This window comes from Solea solea, chromosome 21, assembly GCF_958295425.1.
Source record: "Solea solea chromosome 21, fSolSol10.1, whole genome shotgun sequence".
Lineage (NCBI taxonomy): Eukaryota > Metazoa > Chordata > Actinopteri > Pleuronectiformes > Soleidae > Solea > Solea solea.
Window position 1 is genome coordinate 14,642,063 of NC_081154.1, and position 27,774 is coordinate 14,669,836.

Below are 27,774 nucleotides of genomic sequence, written 5' to 3' on the forward strand. Positions count from 1 at the left end.
TCTTTATGGTTTAGCTTGTGACAAGGAGCTTGAGTAGAGATATTTATTTTACAAGGTGTGGTTTTGGACACTTTCCACTTGGCAGAGTTGTGACACTGTGATGAGAAATGTGGTGAATGTCATTGCTGGTTCTCAGGTGGAGAAGGAAGGTGACGACAGAAGCTGGGAGGTCAAGTGTTTTAAACAAACACTGACATGTTTTAAGAATATTAAAGCGCTTTAGAAGTTCATATGGTAAGCAGGCGGTGGCCTGCTTGTATGTTCGGCAGTCATCGAGCAACATTAGCATTCACTGGGAGTCATAGTCTGGTCATCGTGTGAGTGAAAGTCCAATATTCTCTCTCCTTTGTCTCTGTCAACTCCCGATCACAATATTTGAACTATAAATCATTCCGAACTGCTTCAGTGTAGAAAGACAATTTCCCTTGCCTTTTACATGGGTGGACCTATTTTTATCATATTTTCAGATATCGACGTGAAACAGCGGATCAGTCATGCTGTCAAGTGTGTTGACAGATTTGCTTTTATTTACATTTTGTGAAGAATTAACTCTTGTTTTTCTCCTGCCAGAGAGTAAACACATCCCATATCAATATACAGACAATAGGTGACTTTCAGTAGTGGTTCACTTGTAAGCCTTTGTTTTCATAATCATTAGAAGATGATTTAAAGGACCAATTTGTAGAACTGTGGCAGTATACCGTATATATCCTGGTCTAATTTGTCCATTATATGTACTGTCATATTTGTACAGTAGCCCAGTATCCTCTCAAGGGCTCATTCTAAGTGAACAAACAGCAGTTTTAAAACATATATATATATATATATACATACACATATATATACACACACATACACACACGCTGGGGGTGTGTGTTTATAGGTCACATATTCAGGCTTTAAAAAATTCGTTTTCTTTTTTTTTTTTTCCATCTCCTTATGTGTTGTTGAGTCAAAGTTATGATGCATTTTATATCGCATTTTTAGTAGTGATATAAAGTAGCAATAATTGTGCAGACGTTTTATTTTTGTTCATAAAAAGTGAACTTTGAACAGTTACGTGTTTCCAAATTTCACAAATTCAATCCGATTTAAAACATTTTGAGCACTTTTTGCTCAGGTGTGTATATGTTTTTAAAATTGCATTGGTTGTGCTGAAAACTAAGGATATAAGACACTCTATATTGCACATTCTTATAGCCTTAGCCATAGTAATGGAAAAAAGGCTTGGTGTTCGCAGATGCATCTGGCAACGTTTTCGGCAGTGTGGCTCGTGTGAGCTGCGGTCGTTTCGAGAATAAAATCTCTCACCTCCCACTCCTCGTCTATGAAGTGTGCGGTGACTGTCACATAGGCCTCTGTGACAACTCTGTCGGTGATGGTCGCGCCAGGTCTGGCTGAACGTGAGATTTATTGTTCTGCATGGGTCGTACAGTACGTGACCAAAGCGTTTTGTTTTTCACACGTGGATAGGAAAGAGGGCGGGGCTTGAGTCGCCACGTTTTAACACGTGTATATAAAAAAAAAATAATAATAATAATACTACACATTCTGTAAACAACAGAAACACAAATCACTGATTTGAACACATTACTACGTAGTGCTTTTTGTGCAATGGGATGTAAGGGTGTCTGGTCAAAGAGGCATATTCTAACATGTAGTATGCTGTTAATTTGTTTATGATCATAACCACATAAGAGGCATCAGGTCATGTTGTAGTCTCTCCTTTTCCTGGACACACACACACACACAGAGACACACGCAGACTGATGAGTGCTATGTTGAGCTGCTGTGACAAGATCCAGTCGCCGTCGTTGCCAACAGGACGGCACAACATACACTGCGGTTACAGATGAAGGAAACCTATCGAGTTTCTAATGCTTGAGCTCCTCAGAGCTTTCCGTTTCGTGAAATAGTTGAACAACAAAAAAAATAAAGATCCTGCCATTAGCCTGAGATCATGTATCCTGCATGGACATACCAGGCAAGTTTTCCTCTCTGACTCTCTGCATTATTCATAGAATAAGTGATATGTATGCTGTGTAAGTATCCGTGCGTTAGTGTTTTATCCTCTTTAAGTCAAGTGTCATGGACGGGATGTGATGCATTATTCTGTGTTAACTGTGTTTAGTTGTAATGTCCTTTTGTAGATGTAATACAGTTGGTATACGACATGAAAAAGAAATGCCTCTTATTGTTAAACCAGGTCAATTATTGAAGTTTGTCAGTGGAGATTTTGATATTTTTTGAAGCCTAGATTTGTGATCACCTACTGGCTCCTATTGGACGAGACCAGCTGTCAATCACACTGGTGTCCACTCACATGTGTCGTACTGAACACTGAAACAATGACATCATGTTCTGTTGAAGAAGAATACGCGATTAAAACATCAGGTAAAATGTTAAGTGGCATTATAAATCAAAAGGGAAGCTCATATTCCCATCCACTGCCATTCAAACGGAGTTCTTTTTGGAACCAGTTGCCCCCTAGTGACTGCATGCTATAGCTTCCATGCCTTCCTTGTATGTAAGACACTACACACACTGGTTGACTTTGGTTTATAAGGCTCTTCTTGGCTCTTCTTGGCTCTTCTTCCTGCTTATTTATGCACTTATCTTCAGAGAACCAAGAGCCATTATGCCTTAATTGTCTTGAAATGTTGTACTTGAAGTACAAGTAAAAGTACTAGTCTACTACTACTACTAAATGTACTCAAGTTAAAGTAAAAAAGAAAAGTTCTTTCTTGTGACACAAATGGGACACAAATCTCACAGTTGTTGAGTTGTTTTTAATTAAAAAAAAAAGTGGAAAAAAAAAAGTGACAAAATAAAATATGTAAACACATAATGTATCAGAATGGGTCAAAGGTCACAAAGGCTTTAACTTTCTCCTTAATTAGCACCGATTCACCTGTCCTCATCATTCACTGCCAAAGTTTCCAGTGCATGATTTTTATTTATTTATTTGATTTATACATGCATCCCAGTATGAAGATTAAAATCAGTTGAAAAAGCAGCTGCTCTAATCTGCGCGTTAAGAGTTTTCATTCAGACTCGTGACTAAACGGGCGTTCAGCTGCAGACTGCAGGTGCCACAGTCTTCTCATGCGGCACCAGTCACTTAAGCCATTTAGCGAGTGGCACCTAAGTGAGCTGCTCCCAGCTGCCCACTCAGGTGCCAAATGGGCAGAGTTGTCCTGGCTTTGGTGCACAATCACCGTTGGACACGTGCAGCTGCTACTGTTTGAAGTCGTCCTGTAATGTGCCGCCGTCAGCTGCTGACTCGGCCGACCGCGAGAGGATGAGTGAGAAGAGCAAGAGCTGCTGTTTGGGACAGAGGGTTTAGAGACGTGTGGACAGTATGAGCCTCCATGAGCAGTCTGAGCAGTGCTTGACTCGGACTTCCTCCACTCACAGATAAATAGCATTCAGAGGGCTGTTTATTATCAAACCATTTCTCCCCAAGAGAAGGAGAGGGCAGTACATTCATGTTTCACACTGAACTGTTATAATTTCAGAAATAACAAGTGTTGCATAAAAGCAAAGTTTATTTGCCATCCAGGGAGATATTTCCTCCATTATGGGATGGATGGACGAACTTACGCCATAAAAGAACCCATAATGCCTCTGGCTATATGACTACGACTGAGTATTAGGGCCAAACTTGGGAATTTTGAAGAATAAAGTTGTAATGTTGTGAGAATAAGTCGTAATCTCTCGAGAATAAAGTCTTATTGGAATAAAGTCCTAATGTTATGAGAATAAAGTCATGATATTATGAGAATAAAGTTGTGATGTTATGTGAATAAAGTCGTGATATTATGAGAATAATGTCGTGATATTATGAGAGTAAAGTTGCGATGTTATGAGAATAAAGTTGCCATATGAGAATAAAGTCATGATATTATGAGAATAAAGTTGTGATATGAGAATAAAGTCGCGATATTCTGGACAATAAAGTCACGATATTATGAAAATAAAGTCGCGATATTATGAGAATAAAGTTGCGATATTCTGGACAAAGTCACGATATTATGAGAATAAAGTCGTAATATTCTGGACATTAAAGTCATAATCTATAGAGAATAAAGTTGTAATATTATTGGACAATAAAGTCGTAATCCTACAAGAATAAAGTCGTAATATTATTGGAATAAAGTTGTGATATTATGAAAATAAAGTTGTGATATTACGAGAATAAAGTCGTAACATATTCTCATAATATTATGACTTTATTATTGAATTTTATGTTTTTTTTCTCTTCAGTTTGGCATTAATACTCGTATCACTCATCAGTCATATGACTGATGCTGCTTCAAAGGCACAAAATATGAGTAATCTGACTTCCTATTGTTTCATCCATCTATTTCATCCGTGAACAGAGAGAACCTTTCACTGCAAACCACCACAGAGTGAATAAGAAGGCCCACACCTCACGTCGCTCTGACTGACCCTGTCTGCTGCCTCAACATCAGTGCTGTTGTGATGGCAGATCATTTAGTGACCAAAGAGTTTGGAGCTGAGGGTAAAAAGTCTGAGCGCTTATCCAGCAGCTGCCTGACAGAACCGTGGCACTGAGTGTCACCTCAGAAAGTCTGACAGCAGAATCATTTTTCTGCCTCACACCTGGAGCTTGTTCTGACAGGAAAACAATCATGAAAAATGAAGCTTGCAGCTACGTCCAATGGTGACGCATCGATATTAGCAGCAGTACTGGCTCAAGTAATGCTGAGATATGTTTTCTATTAATTGTTCAAATGTGTTTTTCTCTGTTTGAAATGGCATTAAAACAACAATATTTCACAATTTTTACTGTTTCTGTCAAAATAATCAAATTCTTATTTATAGGCATCATCATGGTCAAATATTTATGTTATGAGTAGATGTGATAGCTAGTTGTAAAGGGGTTTTTAGTAAATAAAAGTGGTATTGAACATATTGAAATGTTGTGAAATTGTGAAATGAAAACAATACAAATCAAACTTAATATACTGTTGAAATTAAGAGTGAATATTTGTGTGTTTTTGACCTGGTTTCAATTGAACTTAACTGTTAATGATCATAGGAAAAAAAACATTTTTTTTTTCCAAAAATGCTTTTTTGAACCATACATATCATTGTGCATCAAGAGATGTATAAAGAATATGGAATATACTGTTATTCATTTGAACATAAAAAACACAGCATTACCACCTTGTGACCTGTCATACACATTAACATTCGCCCTTTATGTCACAAAAAACCCAAACATAATTCGATCAGCAAATCTATTTGCTATAGCAAAGGATTTTTTTTTTTTTTTTTTTTTTTGCCTTCGCATCAACTGAACATGCTCTTCACATTTGCCTGCGTGCCATTTATATGTAAATTCTATAGTGAAAAGAAATTAGGGCGTAACAACCCTGCCAGAGTTTGTGGAGCATTCATGATGTGTTTGACTGCTTCTCTGCAGGCTCTGCATTTATGCACCACTAGCTTTTGGAAACCGTCCTAGGTGTGTGTTTGTGTTTGTTGTGGTCAGTGTTAGGATTAACACCTTGTTGTATTGAAATCCTCTTTTATTCCCTCACCATCTTCACCAGTAGTTACTCACCCAACGGCAGAATTTTTTTTTTCTCCCCCCCTCAAATAATTGCGTTGATGGGCTGCAGCTTTGAAGTCCGTGTTGCTGGTTGGAGGCAGATTGATTCCAGCGAGCACCATTTTCCATTACACTTTCATCTTTCCACCAGTCAAATTGAATTTTTATGACAGCAAAGATTTTTACAAATAATGGTATCTGTTGGCGGCGGCAACCGCAGCAGTTGTGGTGGTGGGAACATTCAGCGAGGCAGAGGATGAAATGTACAACACAATGAGGACTTAATTGATGCCATTATCATATGAACAGCACCAAAAGCAAAAGAATCCAGTCAGACTTTGGGTGACATTTCCACATTCACAGTGAGGCCTGATTCATGCTGTCAATCTGCCATAACTGCTCAGCCATTACAGGTATTAAGGCGACACGTGCTCACAAAGAAAAACGTCGCCGTGTGTGTACCCCGGGAATCAGCTTTTATTATCTGATAAATAGAAAGACACTGGAAGCAGATACTTATCCGCACACTGCTGTGATGCTGTGTTTGCCGCAGCGAGACAGGTCATTCTTTTCAGCTAATGGATGTCTCATTCAGGCCTTTTAATGGGGATGTCACCGATTTCTTTTTTTAAATACATGCATTTGGACACACTGAAGTGTGAATGTGCCGACAGTTAACACCGTGGACAAATTATACACGAGTGACAAACGTCCTTTTGTGTGGCTTTTGAATTCTCTGTGTTCGGTTCTGTGGGAAATCGGTGGCTTTTCAATTGTAGTGCAGATACAGTAAAATTGCAGTGAGTTGGAAAAAAAAAAAAGGGCAGTTCTACTCGTCTTTGAATGGATGCTGCTCTATTGCCCCCCTGTGGCGGCATCAGGAACATACATACAATACACTGGCTTAAATGATTACTTATCATTGCCTCGATTAACATTGATTTCTCAACATAACCTTTTATTTAATCAATTATAAATCCTCTAATTTATGCTCTCTAGAGCTGCAACTCACGATTATTTTCATAATCGATTAATCGGTCGATTATTTTCTCGATTAATCGATTAATCATTTGGTCCATAAAATATCAGAAAAAAAAAAAATATTGATCGGTGTTTGTCAAACCTGGAAATGATGATTTTCTCAAATGTCTTGTTCTTTGTTATCCAGAGCAAAGAAATGAAGAAAATACTCACATTTAAGAAGCTTAAACAATCAGGAATCTTGTTTTAATAATGAAAAAAGCTTTGAACTGATTAATCGATTATAGAAATAGTTGTTGATCATTTAGTAATCGATTAATAAACGATGAATCCATTAATTGTTTCAGCTCTAATGCTCTCCGCAACCCACTTTTCTGCCTGCAGATATGAAACGCCCCAAAAGCCCTGACCTGCTGGACAGCAGCCCTCCCCACAAGACTCAGGAGGTGAAGGAGGAGGAGGAGGAGGAAGAGAATGGGGAGGATGGAAGGAAAGTGGGGACCGGGCACAGAGCCAAGCGGGAGCGACGTCACAGCACCGCCAGCGCCACCATGTGCCAGATTTGCAACATACAGCTCAACTCCAGTGCTCAGGCCCAGATTCACTACAGAGGGAAGACACACCAGAGGAGGCTGCGGCGACTTGCAAAGGCCGTCAGTGCAGGTAGGGACACACTGGTTTTCAATGAGAGGCCACACAGTGGTGCCTCACAGTAAGTGTACGTGTCCACCAGTGAAGGTTTGAGGTAGAAGGGTTTGCTGTGCTTCCCAACTGTGGAAAGCCTCTGTGTGGTGTCCGATAGATGATTGACAGGTGCCTCCTACAACCAAAACACTGGCTGCACCTGCACAGGAGGAGGGCTTTCACTCGTGCACAGCTGCTTGCTGCCAGTTTATAAGCCAGACCATAATGGCAGCCCCTTTCTGGAAACTTGCCGTTTGGTTCACTGAACTATGTTTTCGATGGAATCAGTCTGTTGCTGCTTTTGTTTTATTTTGAAAAACCAGTAGTTTAGACTGAAGTCTGATTTGCATAAAGTCGCCCGGGTTTCAATTCATGCAAATGAGCAGCGGCCAAAGAGACACCCCCATATGTCACAATGCACTGAACGGCTGTTTACGTAGACAGTGAATGGAAAGAGTGCAAATCACTGGACTGGTGGTGTGAAGCCATTTGGACAAACCACAGACAGAAAATCAGATGTGATTCATCACTTTAATGATGGCTGTGTTCCGTTTTAGCTTTTCTCAGTTCCACGGAGCATGTGGGTCCACTTGTCTCAGGCCTCAAGCCCAAAAGTGGATTTTTAAGCATATCCAGATTGTATCTAACTTGATTTTTCTGGCAGTCTGGACAGCTAAAAAAGAAAACACGAGATCCGACTCGAACGGCAATAACGTTAATTGGAGGCGCGTTAAACGGTTCGATGCAGTGGAAGACAATAGCCGCGGCTCTACATGACCATTTGGAACAGAAACAGGCACAGATTTCTGTCGTCCATTTTGTTTAAACTACAGGTTTTTCTGGGGCGTGGCCTGTATCTATAGAAATCCACGTGGAACAGCACACGAGACATTGTCAATATGGACACACACAGATCAGATCTGATCTCTTACAATATATGATGTGCACAGTTGGTCAGGAAGATCAGATTCTGATGAGGTTTGCTTACATATCTGATAATAACCAGGCCTCAGTGTCCTGAATTACATGAACTGCAGCATTGTTTATGTGATCACTAACACTTGCACTTGGCAGCTGTGTAAAGAGCCCATTTGCAGCCGTTGATGTTACTCATCTCACTTGTGTTATGACACATTAAAATATGCATTGATTTTACATTTCTCCTCAATTCTGACAACAATTGATATTTGCTCGCTGCACAGTTTAATGACTGACCCTGAACAAAAACAGCATGTACAGTTCAACACATTGACACTGATAGATGGGCTGCTGCTTGTCAGTGGTACTTTTTTATTTAATGATCCAAAGTATTGATGTTTTAGTAGTACTTATTTTTCCCCCTCGTCAAATGTGAAAGAAAAAAGGCTGCAAGACACTATTAGCTGCAAGAGAAGCTCCTGTTTTCTTCTTGGCAATTATTGATAAGAATTGAATCAACATGCAGATAAAAGTGGATAACTGCGATAGCATTTAGGGCGCAAAGAAACACCAGGGTAGTGTTGACATCAGGACTAACCGGAGCAGAATAAATGCATTGTTAAACAAATTAGAGTCGTGTGGACGCAGCGTCACTCTCACGGAACACATGGGAGCCAGCGGGGACACAAGGAAAACAGATTTTATCCCCTTGACAAAAAGGCTTACCTACTTCTAAATCTGCTCCTGATTAACTATGTAACTAAGTTATCTAAAGAGTATATTATTAGTTTAGCACTTTATCTCACTGTGATGCTGTCTCAGCATTTATAAGTCACAGGGACATGGGAGCTGCTGCTGCTGCTGCTGCCTCGTTTGGTAGGTTTATGTTTTTTATGGTAAATCCAAATGAAGGACTTATGTCACAAAAACGTACAGCAGTGGATAAACAACTCCTGTGAGCCGTGATGATAAAATGAGTGAATTTCTCAATGGATTTTGGTGTTTATAGTTTATAGCCTTCATTTCCTGTCTATTGGTGATGTATAGAGGTGAAGGATTTTGTAGTACTAAGCAGGTATACATTCAATAGGTGACAATTTTTTGAAGTTTTTTTAAAGTAAAGTTGAGTAATTATAATAATAAAAATAATTATTATGAGTGTGAGTGCTTGGGCCCTAATAATAATATATATTTATAAAGTCCCTTTCACAAAACCTAAGGTCGCTGTACAGTTGAAAACCCAAACGGCATAGACACAAATAGAAAAAATAGAAAAGCGGCGACATACACACCAGCGTCCTCACACACCGGAAGCTACTAGTAAAATCAGTTTTTTCTCCCACTGTCAGCCATGTCTGTGTCAGGAAGGTTCTTGGCACAAGGAGTGCTCACGTTGCTAACTGTGGGACAATACCTACTTCAACCACACTTAAAAAAAACCTTAACTATCACTTTAAGGTACCATCCAATGACAAATTCCATCCATCCATCTTCTACCGCTTCATCCTCCATATGAGAGTCGTGGGGGTGCTCCATCACAGGACCACATGTAGAGGCAAGCAACCATTCAACAACCAATTTGCCTAATCCCGGAGAAAACCCATGCACACATGGGGAGAACATACAAACTCCATGCAGAAAGGCCCTTGTTCCAACCAGGACGCAAACCCAGGTCTTCTTGCTGCAAATGCAAGAGTGCTAACCACTACACCAACCCTCCAATGACAAAGTCATCGTTTCTGAAATTGTCAACCAAACACGTCACAACTCGGGAACGTCAGAGGTCACAAACTCTACACACAAAACCGAACAAAACCCCATTGACCGGACAAAAACTAGACCCAACACCGGTGTTTCTTCATGGTGACACGTTTTCTCTGTGTCGCGATCTCTTGTCCACATACGCAAACAACGCGGAGGGGGAAATTCTTATAGAGTACGTTTATTCCACACAAGTCCCTCGCGGTTTCCAGGCGTTTTCTGCACACCTGTTTGGACACGGGTCCATTAATCACCCTCGCTCTCCACCACCTGTCACTACTCTGCCACACTGACCAGCTTGATCAGTCACAACGGAGAGAAAAGTGCCACTAATTGACGACCGGGCCAATTAGATGGCACTTTTTAATGCTGATTTATGAGCCTGTCACTCTCTGTAAGCAAACCACACATATTTCAGCTTTACCAACACACAAATTCAGTCAACACTGTGCCCACTGTTCCTGATTTCAGCCTCATTTTGTTATCATCAGAATGTTATTGACTTTTTCAGTGTGTCAGATAATGGCCTTTGCAGATCATCACTCATGTTTAAAAGTGTAAAATTATATTTTTGAATGTACTTATGTGGGTCAGCGGTGAACTGGTTGAACACAAGTGCAGGCGTTACCTCTATTTTAACAGATGAAAAGACGCAGCTGGTGAGTCTAAAGTGGAGGAGTGGAGGAGTACTAGTTTTGTAGAATGGAAAGAAACAATAGAGTGTTTAGTGTGTGTGAGTGTATGTATATGAATGAGGGTTTTTGTTGAGTCATAACAGAAATAACAGTATGTCGGGGTTTTTTTAAGGTAACCTCCATTTTGTTCCAGTTCCAGTGAAGACAAGTAACATTATCTTCTGTCAGATGAGTTATTATGTTAAAACCTACAGTATATACAGAGGCTATAACTCTATAAACACAACTGAGCAAAAAGTACTCAAAATGTTCAAAATTGGATTGAATTTGTGAAATTTGTGAAATACGTCACAGTTCAAAGTTCACTTGGCTCGTTTTTATGAACAGAAAGAAAAGAGAAACGGTCTAAATTGTGTGATTTCTGCACAATTATTGCAACTTTATATCACTACTATAAAATGAATCATAACTTTGACTCAACAACACACAAGAAGATGAAAAAAAAAGCATTTTTTAAAGCCTGAATATGTGACCTATAAACACACCTACAGGATGTCCATATAAGGAGTGTGTATTATTCCCACAGGTGCACATCTGGTACAGATCTGTGCCCCGTGAGCACTAAGGGTTAAACAAATGAATGTCTATAAATGTAAATATTATACATCACTACAACCATTCATTTGTGTATTTCCTCTTTATTGCATGTTGATTTTAATAACCACTCCCCAAGATTTGATGTATACATCATTGACGTCAGTGCCCACCACCTGCAGTCCGCGCTGTCAAACCATCTCATCCGTTAAGTGTTAGTTAAGACGGGACTGGCTCACTGGTCACTTGTGTCAGTCCTTCACGGTGAAGAGCCTCTCATTTCCTCACACAGTGATTTAACACCCGCCTTTGTAAGCCAGTTAAATGAACCCTGCAGGATTTGACCCCTTTTGTTTGGGTTGTTTGTGAAACTGTCGCTAAATATCACAGCCAAACGGAGCAGAACTGCAAACAAGTGCCTCCACTAAATTTAGCTATAAATTGGTTTATTTAGAGCGAGAGAGAGAGGGAGAGAAAAAAAAAACCCAAGCAAATTGACCGATAGGAAAATAAACTGTAAAGTGTATTTTGAAGATGCAGATTTCCTTTAAAATGACATATTCAGGGCTCTCAATGCATTTATTTCTCTCATCAGTGATTATTCCTCAACTTTCCTGTTGAGTAAGTGTTCAGTCTATGTTTTCTGAAAGCTCAGAGTCCAGTATTTTAAAGCCAGCTGAATGTGACCCTGTGGTTTTACTACTGTACGTTCAGAGAAAGCCCTTCTTTATCCAGACAGTGGCCGTTATATTCAGTTAATGAATAAACTAATCGCTTTAATTTTGAAATATAAATGCTACAGTCTAAAAGGACACACAAAGGATATCTGGAACCCATGGGATCTTTTACATTAATTTTTCTAGACATTGTGTGTATTCTAAAACACTAGAGATCATTTTTTGCATTGAATAAAACTCTTCCTGTTTGCATTCAGACATTCGTTAAATAATCCTGGTAAATTATAATTATTTTAATTCCCTTCTCATGATGTGTGTCAGTTTTGGGCGTAAAGTTATGTAACGAACTCCGATGACAATAATGATGGAGTTAAATTGTGTAAAACTCTATTTTGGGGTTCAAAAAATTTGAATTTGAGTTTGAATTGTAAAATAATTACAGCTTACAATGTGAATTGAAAGCCTAGGACTATGATTGTAAGTGCAATGGTTTTTTACAGGCTATTCCTTTTTCAGTCATTGGCATATTTGTGTTGAATGTTTACTTTTTATATGAATGTAACCGAAATAAAGATATGCATTCATTTACATATAACGACATAATTATAAATATTTTAGTAAACCTACATAACCATGTATTTATGATTATGTTTGGCAGCTGCAAATGTTAGCTAAGAAAACAAAAAGATTAATATTTTATGTTTATTTAATGTCGGGTTTAACTTGTTTGTAAAGACATTTATAATGAAATATAACATGTATAGGATCAGTGTGCAGTATTTTTTTAGAATTGTATTATCATAATCTGGAGCGTTTATTCAATCTGTAATTCAACACTTCTGTGAGATTACAGGGTCAGGAGTTGTGTGGCCGCTTTGCAAATGGCAACATTTTACATGGGCAGTAAACGCTCTGGTCGCGTGATTTTCAAGGGCAATTTCAGATGCTTCAAGAGCACTAACACATATTTGGATAAACCCTGAAAACAAACAAGAGGGGGAGTTATAATATTAGAGAATACAGTTTATTCTGGTTGAAAATGTCACAGTGGAGGAAAAGGAGGAAGAGCCAAGTTGATTAAGGTGACTGTGAGTGTAAACCAGACTATTAATACACGTCCCCTTCACACAGCTGAGCTAACTGTTTATTTTTCTTACATGAAATGAACGCTCAAATGAAAAGTGGGTGCTCCTGACTGGGGACCTTTTGGGAGAAGAAGAAGAAAAAAAAAAGAAAAGAATAGAGAAAAGCACTTACCATTCCTGTAGTTTCTGTTCTGGGGTTGTGCCTTTTTTCATTATTGGTTTGATGTGTGACATTTCTGTTTAATCTATGAAGGTGGCATTTTTCCGTTGGCATTAGATATGGTGACATTCTGCCTCAATTCATGATACAAGCCTCTCTCAGACATGCACTCCAGCATGGCTCTCTAATGTTAGCACTTGGGTCACGCTCTTTTTTTACAGCGTGTTTGTACAAACACACTCACCTAATGCAACATCTCAAGAGTGTGTTTGCCACTTTATCTCACCATAACACAGCCTTTTCTGAAAGTCTGAAGATGCTCACTCTCCTCCACCAAAGTCCATAGAGAAAATCATTGTGTCTAGCTCATTTGGACACAGGAGCTGCTGGTCTGCCACCTCCTCATTTAGTCACTTTGGGGCACTGAGGTGAATCCAAACAGAGGATTTAGAACACCAAAATCACACAATAAAACATCCAAACTTATTTACTGGAGGCAGCAGTGAATCAACAACTCCTGTGTGCTTGGATGTAAAATCGTAGATTTTCTCTATGGACTTTGGTGCAGGGAGTGAGCTGTTTACAAAGCAACAGTGAAAGCCACAGATTAAATCAAAGACTGTAACATGATTGTTTGCATACTTATGCTTATACTTATTTTAGTACCTGCTCTGATAAGGTTCCAATCGAGTTCCAAAGCGAACAATGCCGAACTGTAGATCAATGAAAAAAACTGAAAAATCCTGAAAATGTGCGCTAATCTCGAACATTTAGCACGTAAATATCTAAAAATTGGTGCACAGAAATTAATTTGTTCACAAAGCATAAATTGGATTTTTCAGTACCGTTTCAGTACAATTTCCCCAATTAATATTTCTAAGGGAGACACCATAGTAATTGTCCCAAGGGGAAATTAAGCATTTTATTTCCTCCTGGAACAAACATTCTCCTCACTAGTGTAACGTCTTAAAAGTTCTCATTTGAGCTTGATTATAGAATGTCCTTGCTTGAGGGTAGACTTGTTCTTTGTCCTGAATGCCAACACACAGGAGAAAGATAAAAATGGCCACATTACATGGGCATTTTTATGTTTTGTTTTTAGTTTTTTCCCCCTCAGCCTAATTTTATACACTTTTTTTAGACATTTTTACATCGACATAAGAGTCTGAAGGCATCCTGGAAAAAAATGTAGTCTGGAAACAGAGACGCAGGGACAGAATAAAAGTAGGATGATGGCGGCCATTGTCACTCTGCTGACTCATAATGACGGCAAAACCCTTAAGGACTCAAAGCCTTTTTTTTTTTTTTTTATGCAGACACTTTTGTGTTCCCAAACAGCTGTGTCATCTAAACGGGTCAAAACTTTCCCTGTGAGCTGTACCTGGATTTTAGACTGGAATAAAACACAGAGAGAGTTCCTCCTTTAGTATTCCAGTGAGTGCACTGAGGTTGTGTCATTATCCTGCATGTGAAACAGGGTCACATGGCTGAGCAGTCACTGAATATATTTGCTGAAAACATGTTGCTCGATTTATCTTGGCACGATCACTTGTGAGATTTTTACCGAGATAAAATTTAGGAAGTTACGTGATTATTTCAATAATAAGACAATTTCTTCTTCTGGGTCTGTAGGCTCGGCTTTGAAATAAATAGTATCTTCCCTCACATCGTGATTTACATAAGTAGCGCGGCATGTCGTGTACACACTCAGAGTCTACGTGTGTTGAGGTATGTACGGCCAATGTTTGGTTGGTTTCTCAGCGTTGTGCTCGAGGCCGTCTCCCTGCTCTTTCATTTGAATGCAGCAGCCTGAAATCAAGTGTAAAACTGTCAGGACTGGTCAGCGTTGTGTTTCTACGCCACGCTTATTCGAGTGGACAAGGAGTCAGAGGGAAGAGCACACAGGGTCGACACTCACTCTGTGTGTGTGTGTGTGTGCGCGCGCTCTTGTATGTGTCGCTTTGTGAGGACCAAACAAAACGTACAAACCATTGGGAGTGAGGACATTTTGTCTTGTTTTCACAACTTTAAAAGGCATTTATGGGTTAGGTTAAGGGTTTGGTTTGTTTGTGATGGTAAGGGTAAGTGGATAGGGGATCAGTGTCCTCAGTAAGAACGCTGTGTGAGAGTGTGTGTGTGTGTGCGACATTCAAGACCTGGTTTTCAGAGTACAGACTGAGATATTTGTTGTTATTTGAAGTGATTACAGTGACTGTGCGGTGAATAACAATGCAGGCCTGCGCTTCTCAGTGGTGCACACAAGTGCCTCTGTGTCCACTTTACAAATCTCAAACAATGCGATTCAGGATTGGGCGCAGTTTGCACGTCCAGTTAAAATCTAACTTGCCCAAAAAAAGCAGTCAGTTTTGATGCAGATGTGATGGAAATGTACACGTATAACAATAAGCAATACAAATCCTGTAAAGTAAAATGTGTTAATAGTCAAATGTCCTTGTCTCCACCTTAAAATACATTATATTTTAACAGTATTGCTATTATTCTCTGGTGCATTACACATAATGAATTCAAAATATATCAGCATTGTATTTCATGGTCACTGTCAGGCTTCGTAGAGCACATACAAGGCTTTATGTAGCTTTATGAGTCAGTGAGTGAGCTGGAAATGAGGGAGAACGACCTCCAGTAACACACAACAGACCCAAACTCAAACCACGGACGTGATGATTCAGAGTTGACACTTTTTATCCCACGGGTGCAAGAACACACTGTGCAGCAACATGTTTTCATCGTGCAAGGCAACCGTTGAAGGTGCACTGTGGAGTTTTCTGGTAAACAAACATCATTTCTATTATTATATATAATTTAAGATACATATTTTCCACGACTTTATTGTCTTGTGCTGAAAGCAATTTCCCCCTTGAGATGTAACCGTCTCATTTTTGAGAGCACATCACAAAACCAATGTGACAAATGTGGCGAGACGTAAACATAATACACACAGAAAAATAATAGAGACATGATCAGTTTTGTGGTGTCGTAATAGACACGTGCGGTGCATCCTTCATGAAGAAGGCAGGACATTGTTATGAGTGAAGTTTTTTAAATGTACTTGTATTCAAATCCGTTGTCAAGTAAGTTCACACAATTCTGAATAATCCTATCGGCTCTAAATGCCTCTGTTGCTTTGCTCAGTATATTTACAGTAGATGTAGATATTGTGTCGCCCGGTGACATTCCTGCACAACATCCTGCAAAGGAAGTGATGTTGTTTCATGCCAAGACAAATGGAGACAACTTGCGCTAGTTAAAGGGCCACTTTAGCCACAAAATATACAGGTTTTTTGTTTTTACCAATTTCCAGAGATAAATGTGTTCTTCGATCATCAGACAATCATGTCTCATTCACACAACAGCAGAGGAACATTTTAAATTAAATTGACAAAAGGTCGACGTCAAAATTCAAAGAAAATAAAAGCTCTTCACTGAGTTTCAGTCAAGTTTTATGAGTAAAAGTAATAGAATGTGATTTAAACAAACACAGCAGCATCAGAATGATTTTAAGTTTATTCATCGTTTGACTAAGTGGGAAAAAAATGGGTGAAATAGCCCTTTAAGTGAATTCTACTGCTCAGGTTGACTTCTTCAAAAAGGAAAGTGGTTAATTAAGGTGAATTGTGAAGACAGTCATGTGTTTTTTTCCCCTTAAATGCAGTGGTTCTTTACCCTAACCCAGTGTTGATTCTGACAATGAAAAGCAGTTAAGGTCATCTTCTTTATGACACAATAAATATGGCATTTGAAAGACAAATCTAAAGAGAGCACCAAAAAATCATAATCTGATATTTTTTTTAGTTTCTTTAAGGAGCAGTTTATTGTCTATCAGCCAGTTTTGTAGAGTGTAAAAAAGAACACTGTGTAAAGCTGACTGAATTTGAACGCGCATGCAGAAATAATTGTTCACCACCAAAATAACCTCGCCGGCAATTATCACAAACACTGAACAGCACTTTGAATCACAACAACATCCAAGCCCAACATACAAGGTGTTGCCGCGTGTCATTTTGACGCTGGATTCAAAGCTTTTAAACGTTCTTGACGATTTTAATTCTTTTTTTCTTCTTTTTATTTTGCCCTTAAACGCCGCGATGTTGAGGAAAACACAGCTGGCGGCGGCGCAGCTGCATTTTAAGCAGAAATGTAAGCAGAATGGAAACGGACTGATAAATGGTGCCTATTGTTGTCATGACAGGAAGGAAATTACATCTGAGTGTCCTTAAGGGAGCAGGCAGGTGTGAACCCTGAATTGGAAACAGTGCTGGGAAGAAGGAGGAGAAGTGGGAGATGTGGGATGTTCATGTTGTTAATAGCCAGCACTTTGCCTGCTCTCTCTCTCTCTCTCCCTCTCTCTCCCTCTCTGTCGCTCTCAGTCTCACTCTTCTCCCTCATTCTCTCACACACTCTCCTACATGCGCGTATACACACATACTTGCTCTTCAGACTCTCTCAGCCTCTTTCCCCCCCTCTCTTCTTTTCTCTTGTGCGTCTCGTTCGTGGAGGGGGGAGCGGCGGCGTGATCAGCGGAGCATAAGGCTTTTAATCGAAGCACATATGTGTCATTCTTCAGCTGCAGCAGTTTGGATCGTGGCCAGCATGTGTCACTGACTGACAGAGGGCGGCCCGCTTCACCTCGCTCACAGAGTCAAAGCAGTGGAAAGAGAGACGTGGAGATGATGTGCGAGGCGTCACTTTGTTGGTTTTTGTCAAACTTCTCTGATGGGAGATAAACTGGCAGGAGGCGACTGAGTCCGACACGCAAGACAGCTGCAAGCAGAGGAATCACAAACACGTGGAGATGCTCTTCGGTGAGACTCTGTAGCTGCTGTTTTATTATGTTTTATTCAGATGTAACGTTTGTGTGTGTGTGTGTGTGTGTGTGTGGCTGCGTCTACTAAATGCATGTGCGCTGATGTGATGCTGTGTGACTTCTTATCATTGCTCAAGGGCAGACAACCATCTGGCCCCTCTTTCACTTCCTCTGCATCCAAAAACGTGTCCACGGCCCTGTTTGTTTTTCTAATTGACCCCTTTTGATGAAGCCAAGTGTGGAGTTGGTATCAGTGCAACGCCGTCCCGTCCCATTGAGTCCCAGATGTGTCAGGCCCCATTTTTAATGCCCCTCAAGAACAGCGCGGATATCATTGTGTAGATTGCCCGCAATTATGTCTCCACCTCCCGAGGGAAATATGCCCAGATTAGCTTCTATAATTGGAGCCTGTTTGAGGTAAAAGCAATGCTGGGATTTTTAGTCATTTGTGTATGTCTCTGTCTGTGTGTGTGTGTGTGTGTGTGTGTGTGTGTGTGTGTGTGTGTGTGTGTCTTTGTATTTAGGGTTTTTAACTTACAAAACCACATATATGGATATATGTGGAATGGAAATGATCAAACAAGTGTGATAGGGATTAATCATCACAAAATGTGAGATTTTCGTACTTCTAATCTTCTTTTGAAAACCATCTTTGGCCTCTCGGCGGTTGCAATAAGCCATTTTTATTGTTTTCTGACATTTTCACGAAGCGCAAAAAAAAAAACCCAGAGAAAATGAGCAGAACAATAATTGTTGTCGAATTTAATCCTCGGCAGAAATTGGCACTTCTCATTTTATAGATTTAAAGGTTTGAAGTAGGCCACTGTATGTGCTATATATGCATTTTGTGAGAGGCTTATGGACACACACACACACACAGTGTACGATGTGAGCCTGGATAGAAAGCCTAAGAAGAGTCTGTGCAGCAGCTGCGGATGCTTCTTTCTTTAAACGGCAGATTATGGAGATCAAAGGAAATCAGTTGGAGAGGAGATAAGTGTAGAGTTTTGCCTGGTGGCCATGCTGCAGATGTCCTCACCCCTCCGCCCCTTTGCCAAGAACACTGTGCCGAAGCGGCCATGACAGACAACACACACCATCATTCTCCAGTCAGTATCGTAAGAGATGTGACTCTGAAAAATTCCTCTGAAGAAGCCCTTTTCTCAGCTGCGAGATACATTTTTTTTGTCTCTCTGGCCTTTTTTAAAGAAGTCGAATAGAATAACACGAAGCTGGAGGAAGAAGGAATTGGTCTACTAAAGCAAATTGGTGAAAATCATTATAATAGATCACAACGGGAGCACAATAGTGTAATATACACACTGGGGGCCCTGTCTCCATGTGTTATGCCTCATGCAGCAAAATAGCAGTCGCCTCACCTACAGCACGACACGGCGACTGGTTTTGGTAATTACGTGATCCGAACAATTGGCCCACCCCAGTTGGAAATTAACTGCGTTCAGCGGCGTGAGACACCACGTCGACGCCACTGCGGGGTCTGGCTGGAGGTCTCTGTGAAAATATTTGTAGAGCTCTCATTACAAAGAGAGAGAGAGAGAGAGAGAATGTGATGAAACGTAAATAAGCATGTGATAAGCCAGGTAACACAACACAGGATCCTAAAAGCATGAAAGGAGAGTTAATTAGATTTTTAAAGGGAGAAAAAAAAAAGAATCCCCAAATAATATCAAGAGGACACACCAAAAAAATGGCTCAAAAATAATGAATAACCCTTTTATCAAGATTTAAAACGTCAAAAGATTTTCCAACACAAAATTAATTTATTCAGACCTGGCAGAATAATGTATTCCAAAGCTTTTGTGTGTGTGTGTGTGTGTGCGCAAATTGTCTCATGAGTGTATTTGGCTTGAAATGGGTTGTAATGGGGTTTAATATGTTCACATCATTTTGTGACACAGACTGACTTGAGTGGCGCAAACTCTGCTCTTTTCTTTCCCCTGAAGCAGAATTCACAGTGAACTTATGTCGTGGTTGTGTTCGTGCAAAGCTCTGCGTTGTAAAATCATAAAATCCTGAAATGCAAATTACCACCCACACACACACACACACACACATACCTATTTACTTTATATCAGAGGTTGGAAACACCAGAGAATTTCATTTACCACAAATGATAGTTGTCTGATCAGCCTCAAAATAACAGTCTGCAAGTCACAAATGACCTCAATGATTGTTGTTTCCTGCTTTGTTTGTCTTTCAGGAAAATCTCATTTTGCCTTGTACCAGCCACAAATGCAACACATTTTCTGATATTATCCAAAGTGGTTTCATATTTTGGGTGGGAACACACAAGTCAAACATTTACAACACAGTCTATCTCAGTTAAGGCGAAATGCCAGCCCACCCTGACATATAACCCACAGGGTTGTGAAGTTCTTTTTTTAATCAGTTAAGTATTTCGACCAGAGCAATAATATTGGTGTTTTGAAATTAGAAGAAACCATGGAGGACAGTAGCTCAGTCTTTCAACTCGAATGTTGTGGGTTCGGGTCCCGGCTCCGCTATAGTCTACATGCCGATGTGTCCTTGGGCGAGACACTTAATCCCACGTTGCAGCGTGTGAGTGGGTATGAAAGATGAGTGATTAAAAATTTAAAAATGAGTGTTTTTGAAAGTGTGAGTGAATGGCAAAACTGTAGTGTAAAGCAGCTTTGAGTGGTAAAAAAGCTATATAAATACAATATAAATACAAACATTTACCATATTTGGACTGACTCACAGCTCACCCACTAAATATCCGTCTACTCCTGCAACCGAACACCTATTGAACCTATTGTTCCAATACTTTATATCTATTTGACCTGAAATGGGACAATCATTTACAAAGTAGATATCATGATGTATTAAAGAACACCTGAAACTAGTGATAGAGACCACTACATGCCAGATGGACATATTTTAGACTTGATATAAGCCCCTTTTCCACCGCAGGAACTTTTTGAAAAACCGTGGCGCGTTTCCACCGAAAATTACCCAAAAAGAAGTACCTGCTCACGAATAGGCACTTTTCCCATTACCAGGAGGTGTAGAGGGTTGTGGTTGTGTGCTAAAGGTGTAACACATTTTTCAGAAGACCTTTAAAAAGAAGAAGGAGAGCAAAAGAAATGGACGTACGATAAGTGGCTCTTTGGAGCATATTTGCAGAGGATGAGGTTCAGCGGGACTTCCAGTTGGAGATGTAGTTGAGTTTCTTATACCACTCCCCCGTATGAATACATTTTCCAGAACTTTGAGGTGCGATGGAATACCCTGAATTCTGTTCCCCAGGTAAATAAGTTCCTGGTAATAAAAGTTCCTGGAAATGTTGGTGGAAAAGGGGCTTATTTTACGTTGCGGCCTGACTACAAATCCTCTCCCTGTTGGGGCCATGTCAGTGAAGAATTAAACTAAAGTTCATACAACGGTTAAAGTATATCTACTGTACTTAGTTTTAGTTTTTACGGTTTTAAAAACAAAATGAATCTATATCTACTTAGGAAAGAACATGATAAAGAATCTTACAGAAGTTGAAGTCATGCAAATCACTTTGACTTCAGAATAATGTGAAATAGTGGCTATGAGACAGTGACAACTGGTCTGCTGGAGCCTTGTTATTGGCAGGAGGAGCATGTGTGCTGCTGTGGGCCTGAATCAAAAGCAAGGCTTCCCAAGACTCCGACGCTTTGCACACTCATCCAGCGTAGTGCACTGTGGAGTTAGAGAGACTCTTGTTTTTATGCCGTGTTATTGAAAATGCTTTCTTTAAAAAAAAAAATGTTTCCAGAGCCAGAAGTTAATGAATCAGTTTAATGGATCCATTAATTTTACGTCAGGGGCTCATATTCACTATCCACCAGTGTTAATGAGTCATTATTTTAATCACGGGGTAATGAATACGGCACAGTATGATTTTAATTGCAATACGTATAGTGCAGGTTATCTCGGAGTAAATTAAATGAGTCTGCTGTATTGTGACTCAGTCGGTGAGAGAGAACCTCAGTCAAGTTTTTAAAAAAACATCATGATGACTTGACATTGACAATTTTTTTGTTTTGTTTAGTTTTTTACCAACCCCTTGAGAGAATGAACCAGCCTGTCTGTAAGTGACAACATATGCTAATTGAGCACTTTTGTCAGTGGTAATACTCAATTATTTACTTAAGAGATAGTTTTAGATTTTTTGTTGTTTTTTTGTGTGTTTGTTTTTCCGAGTGTCCCTACTTTTTTATTATTTCCAGGTCACGGGGTGGGAACTGTAGCACATGTCCACGCAGTACAACTAAATCTTTACATGCAGTAGTAGCTCAACTCCCTATTGGATTGTCTGGGTGTGAAATTTGATTTAGGTCAATTCCAGTTGCACTAACATGTTTTACATTTTCCCCTGTGGAAGGCAGGGGAAAACACCCACACACACACATGGAACTGTCCCTTTAAGGTATTCAAAGTGTATACAGAAATGTAAATGATAACACATTATAATTGTGTGACAGTAATTACAGTCTGACACATTCTCCAGGAGAAACTACCAGACGTGCAGGTGTTTTTAAAGCTAGTAAAAATAGCTCTGGCTGATACGAGGGGTACATTTGGCTCATTGATGAATGAATGAATAACAACCATGCATGAATTGTGAATTAAACCCCCCCTAAAATCTAATTTTACAGGTGTTTACAGAGACTGACAACCCCAATCAGTCACTGTGAAATGTTGACTGTGATTGTCCTGAATAGTAATGACTGGGACACACGTGCACCTTTGTGTCTTAACCTTAAAGTGATTATTCTGGTTTTATGAAGTGTTGTTTGTATGCGGTGGTGACACATACTGTATATCCCATTCCCACTCATCAAAAAAACCCCAATGGAATTCCAGGTTTAAATTAAAGTGTGTCCATTACTGTTGTGTTTAATCGGCAAACATACTATTGTTGTTGTTTTCTTCTTACATTGACTCCTTTTTCCAGAACGTCCGTAACATCACAATCACGCACTGGTAGTTGAAGTGGTGTTCTTCACCTTTTATTTAGCAGCTTCACCTGGGTTTAAAAGTCTCAAAAGTGTTTTAGTGTGAAAGAGGCTATAGTGGCTGCACTGTATCCACGCTTTTCCACTAAACAGTCCTGGCACGGCACGACACGGCACGGCACGGCAAGACTCCATGCTTGTTTTGTTGGCTTTTCCATTAGCTCCTGTGAGGTTCCAGGTGAGCTGAGCCGATGCCAGACTTGCCATCGCCAGACTGCCGTCCACTGATTGGTCAGAGTGTCGTCACTCATGAGGCGTGAAGCTGAAGTTTGCACACCGCTCACTCTCATGCACCAAAGTCCGTGCAGCAAATCAGTGTTTTTGGTTAGTTTGTGTCACTTGGAAACATCAAAATCAAGAATTTTACAGGCACTTTCCAGGTTCTGTCAGGCTGCTTTCTCAGTGGAGTGGCCACGCAGAGATCCATCCCCTGTATGTGTCATGCAACTGTGCTTCAAAAACCTTGCACTGGCCCTTTAACCTTCAGCTACAAGATCAATTTGTGAATTTTGCGATCGTCCCTATTTTCAACTTTCAACGTTAGAAACATTTTATTTAAAATGTGCTTTGTGTGACCCATAATTGAGCTTCAAGACCTCAAAATATTGGAACTTGTGCAATGAAATCATTTCGGAGTTCATGTTCTCATGTCCTGCATCAAAATGGTTTATCTGAGCTGTATGCTCAATGACTTACTACATTAGGCCATTTTAATGATTTAGACACATGCCATGGATTTGTGTCATATTCTGGATTTGCCAAGAGCTCATGCAGCCTTAAGATATCAGATGACCAGGGATCTGCTGCAGTCCAGCATCAGACTATTCTGAACCAGGGACTGTGAGAAGCTGATCTCATGGCTATGTTGAGGCCACATGGATCCTCAGAGAGGAGAGTAAAGACTTCTTTACATCACCTGCTCTGGGGCCTTTATGATTCAACTAAAATCTGATTATTTTATGGTTTCAAAAAAATAGCCCTTTGAATCAGGGCCATTAGAAACATATTAGAGAAGATATTTCAGAGTAGATATGTAGAAATAATTTTCTGACTATCAGAGAAACACGGGGGAAAGATTAGGACAAGGCAAACTGATTAAACCTGTTTTTCATCCTCTGTGGATCCTAATAGGAACGTCTCTATCGCCGAGACGCCTCAGATTTGACCACTTCATACCTTCCCTCGCTGCTGACAGTCCGTCCATCACTCCAGAGCTCAGTCATCCGGCCCATTATGCCCCATGATGTGGTTTCCCACAGCGCAAGAAACCATTAACATGTGTCAAAGAGGCTAAAACAAGACGACACAGCCTTCCAAATACCTGGGGATGCAAATCGAAGCTGACAAGTTTAATGTCAGAGAGCAATAACTGCGTACCGTTCTGGCATAATCCAAGGGATCTTTCTCACCAACATCAACCTGATGTGACTCTTTTTTTGCTTTTCCTATGCACTGACAATTCACACGTGATGGCTTAATATTAACACACACACATACAAGATCAGCATGGAGATTGTGCCCCTTATGTGATCACTAATAAGTGAAATGAGCTGTCTGTGTTTAAATATTAAGTAAGTTTACATCTTACCAGATGTAAACTGTGGATAGAAACTGTTTCCTTCCCTTCAGCTTCAGGCTTGTTGCTCTTGTTAAAATCCCCTCAGTGGTGGGAAAAACAGTTGCCACTGAGCTAATGGTCATGGCTGACAATGCCATTCTCATTCAGATTTGGACTTTGTATTTGATTTGACTTGTATTAGTAGTATGTAGTAGTAAGTATTAGCTATATGTAATCATAGAGAGTATTGGTGTCCCACCCCTTCACTTTTAAATAAAAATGTATTTAGCAGGATAAAAGTTTGTTTTTTTTCCTTGCCGGACTTTTATAGTCATAGATGTTTCTGAATTTTTGTTAACCAACTGTATGCTGAAGGATATTTAACGCAATACAATGCATATGACATGTAACTGATGGCTCCATTATGCTTAAAGAAGTAAGCAAGCAAGTGGAAAGATAAAATCGTCTCTCTCGCAGCTTGATAATGAACGTATAATACGCGATTGAAGCACTGCTTTTTGTTTGACTTTCACTCAGTCATAACAAGGACTTTGTTTTCTACCATAGCTACACAAACCAATGTTAGTGTCTGGGTCAGAGCTGAGGCCTGGTTCACACTGGATGCTTGGCATTTGTCGCGTCTGTAGTCTATTTCTGAGTTCAGACGTCGCGCCTATTTTGTCGTGAGTGACGCTCGCGGTTTCAAGCAAATAAATACACGGAGAGAAGATCTGTCGTTAATGAAATTGACTTTACGCCATGCACGATTACACAAAACTGACACTCGCTGCAGTTTTAAATAGGGTTATAGGGTATTATCGGTTATCGATCTGGCAATTTATTTTCTTTAATGAAAAAAATTAGATTTAATAATAATGTGCTGCGTCATAGAGTATGAAGATAGTATGTTAATTCCACTACAAAAGAGTTTACTGCAGTTGGGCACAGGAAAAAACCTTTCTATATACTCTCTCTCTCTCTCTCTCTCTCTCTCTCTCTCTCTCTCTCTCTCTCTCTGTGTATATATATATATATATATATATATATATATATATATATATATATATATACATACAGATACATGTATGTATATATCAAATATCGTGCAGGACATAGCCAGAGGGTTATCACTTATATTTATCAAAGGTACAGTGTGTAAGATTTAGCAATTTCACTAGGTGAAGGAGCCTTTAATCTTTCCTTCCAAGCATGTGGGAGAACTTCAGTTATGATCGGTCGTCTTTCAACTGGAGGGTTGTGTGTTTGATTCCAGTTTCTGCTCGTCTGCATGTCCTGGGGCAAGATACTTCTCCCAGCGTTGCTCGTGACAGCTGCGCCGACAGCGTGTGAATGCGTACGAAAGATGTGTGATAGAAAATGTGCTGCACATAGAGCATGGATCACAATGAGCTTTGGTCTGGTATTGGGTAAACGGGTGAGTTAACGTACTAATATTGCAACCCAAATAAAGAGTACACTTCTTTCTCCTGTGCTCTTTTGGTTTTGCTGAACATTTTCTCCAAACTATTAAAAATGCATAACTTTGTCATGGAGAAGAGCCAAAGCTCAACCCGTCTGTCAGTTGTTAAACTCTTTTTCCCCCCCCCATCACAAGAGCCTTGAAAACTCTACACAATCTTTTATAAACAGGTTCAACCAAAAGAGCACTTTGATAATCTATGACTGCTCGTTGCTCTTCAGTGATGAAGCGACTGCTAAACATCTCTCGAGACACACCGGTAAGCAGATACCCTGCGACTGTCATCTGTGAAAGCCACTAATGTGTGATCCTTCAGTCTCCCCAGGCAGCCGCGGCGTCTCTGAAGCTCGGAGAGGCGCGATGAGACATAAAGCCGCTAATTACTAAGTTCATGAGGCAAATAAAGATGCACTCAGACTCCACATATCGATACATATTCTGCACATCTGCTGCCTGCCATTCAGCTGGTCTGATAGGGGTCGTGCTTATCTTAATTCAAGCAGATGGCGGCGGTTTATTTTAAGTGTGTTTGATACAGACGTGCAGAGAGTAATAGATAAGGGCAGGGAGTTTGTACAGGAAACGGCTCTGTGTCTGCAGCACTGTGCTCATTTCCCTGCCCATCACTTTTATCTTTATAGTGTTTGTTTATTTACAGACAAACATTTTGAATCACTCCAAAACTATTGTTTTGTACATAAAATCTTCTGTTTCTGTCCTTTGGTCTTTAATTTTATGAATCCCCCTTTCATTTCCAATCGTTCCTTTGCAATAAAAGCTTAAACATGTTGTTGATTGTTAATTGTTGGCGTTCAAGAGTGTTGGAGAACGGTTCCTTAAAGAGAACGGAAAAATTAGGAAAAACCAAATAATCCCATTGACTTTTGGAGCATATCAAATTAAAGGATGTGTACAGAAATCTTTTGCCCTGCCTTTAATGTCGCTTTTTGACATTTTATCCATCCAGACTTTATCTCTCTCGTTCATTCGTTCAAAATACACTCTGGCCTTTCAATAAAGGCAATAAAGAAAATAAAGAACAGAAATAAGTGTTATGTTTGTAGGGAAAAGGCTAAGTGGGGGTTGTTGGTCACAGCAGTGTTGGCGAGGGCGTGCTGACCACCTCCTGTAAAGGTCAAATTAATTAGAGCGTTACATTAGCCGGCTGATCCACTGTTCTTTGCCCCCTCTGTGGAAGAAAATGTCCAGTTTGGACATTAAAAGCTGCCACTTTTCATGTCTTTTACACAACAGTCACACTTTTCTTTATTTTTTCTTTTTTTTTTTCTTTGACCCAAAGACGCCAGTCCTGGATTTCAAGCTGAACCAATTCAATTGAAGTTTATGGATCCTGAGGTGAAAATGTTGAAAGTAGGACACATTACCGTAGGGAGTCTGATCTGGGCTGGATGGTGCCCCGCAGGTACAAATGATCACAAAGCTGTCGGCTCCGTCCAGCTGCGGCTGTACGAGTTTAAATAGACGAGGCAGTCAGTGGGAGAATTTGCTTGTTGGTTGCCACCCGTGGCCTCAGTGTACTTTGTCACAATAAAGATGATTTATTTAAAGACCACACAGTGCAAGGTGGGGGCAGTGATTCAAGCCACTGTGAAAATGTGGCTCTCCGGTCTTTCGTTTCCAATAGAGAAAGCTTAGTGCAGCGGTCAGTGGCCTTTGATGGAGGCTAATTCATCCACCAGAGCTCATCATAAATGCTTATCTCAATGCCTCTAGTGTAAAGTAATGAATTGGATCATCATTAGTGCAAATGCAGTGATGCACTAAACACTAATGTTTTATTACGCAGA

The 27,774-nt window shown here is 40.0% G+C and overlaps 1 protein-coding gene across 2 annotated transcripts in view; it reads left to right on the plus strand.

Moving 5' to 3' along the window:
- Window positions 1-27,774, plus strand: part of LOC131448976 (zinc finger protein 385C-like) — a 69,123-nt gene that overhangs the window by 20,929 nt on the left and 20,420 nt on the right. Inside the window, exon 2 of one of the 2 annotated variants that reach the window (XM_058621824.1) lies at window positions 6,947-7,225. In XM_058621824.1, the coding sequence (XP_058477807.1) occupies window positions 6,947-7,225 (279 nt within the window). Of the gene's footprint in view, window positions 1-6,946; window positions 7,226-17,434; window positions 17,900-27,774 lie in introns of those variants that run through there. The other variant, XM_058621825.1, reaches the window with a different exon arrangement.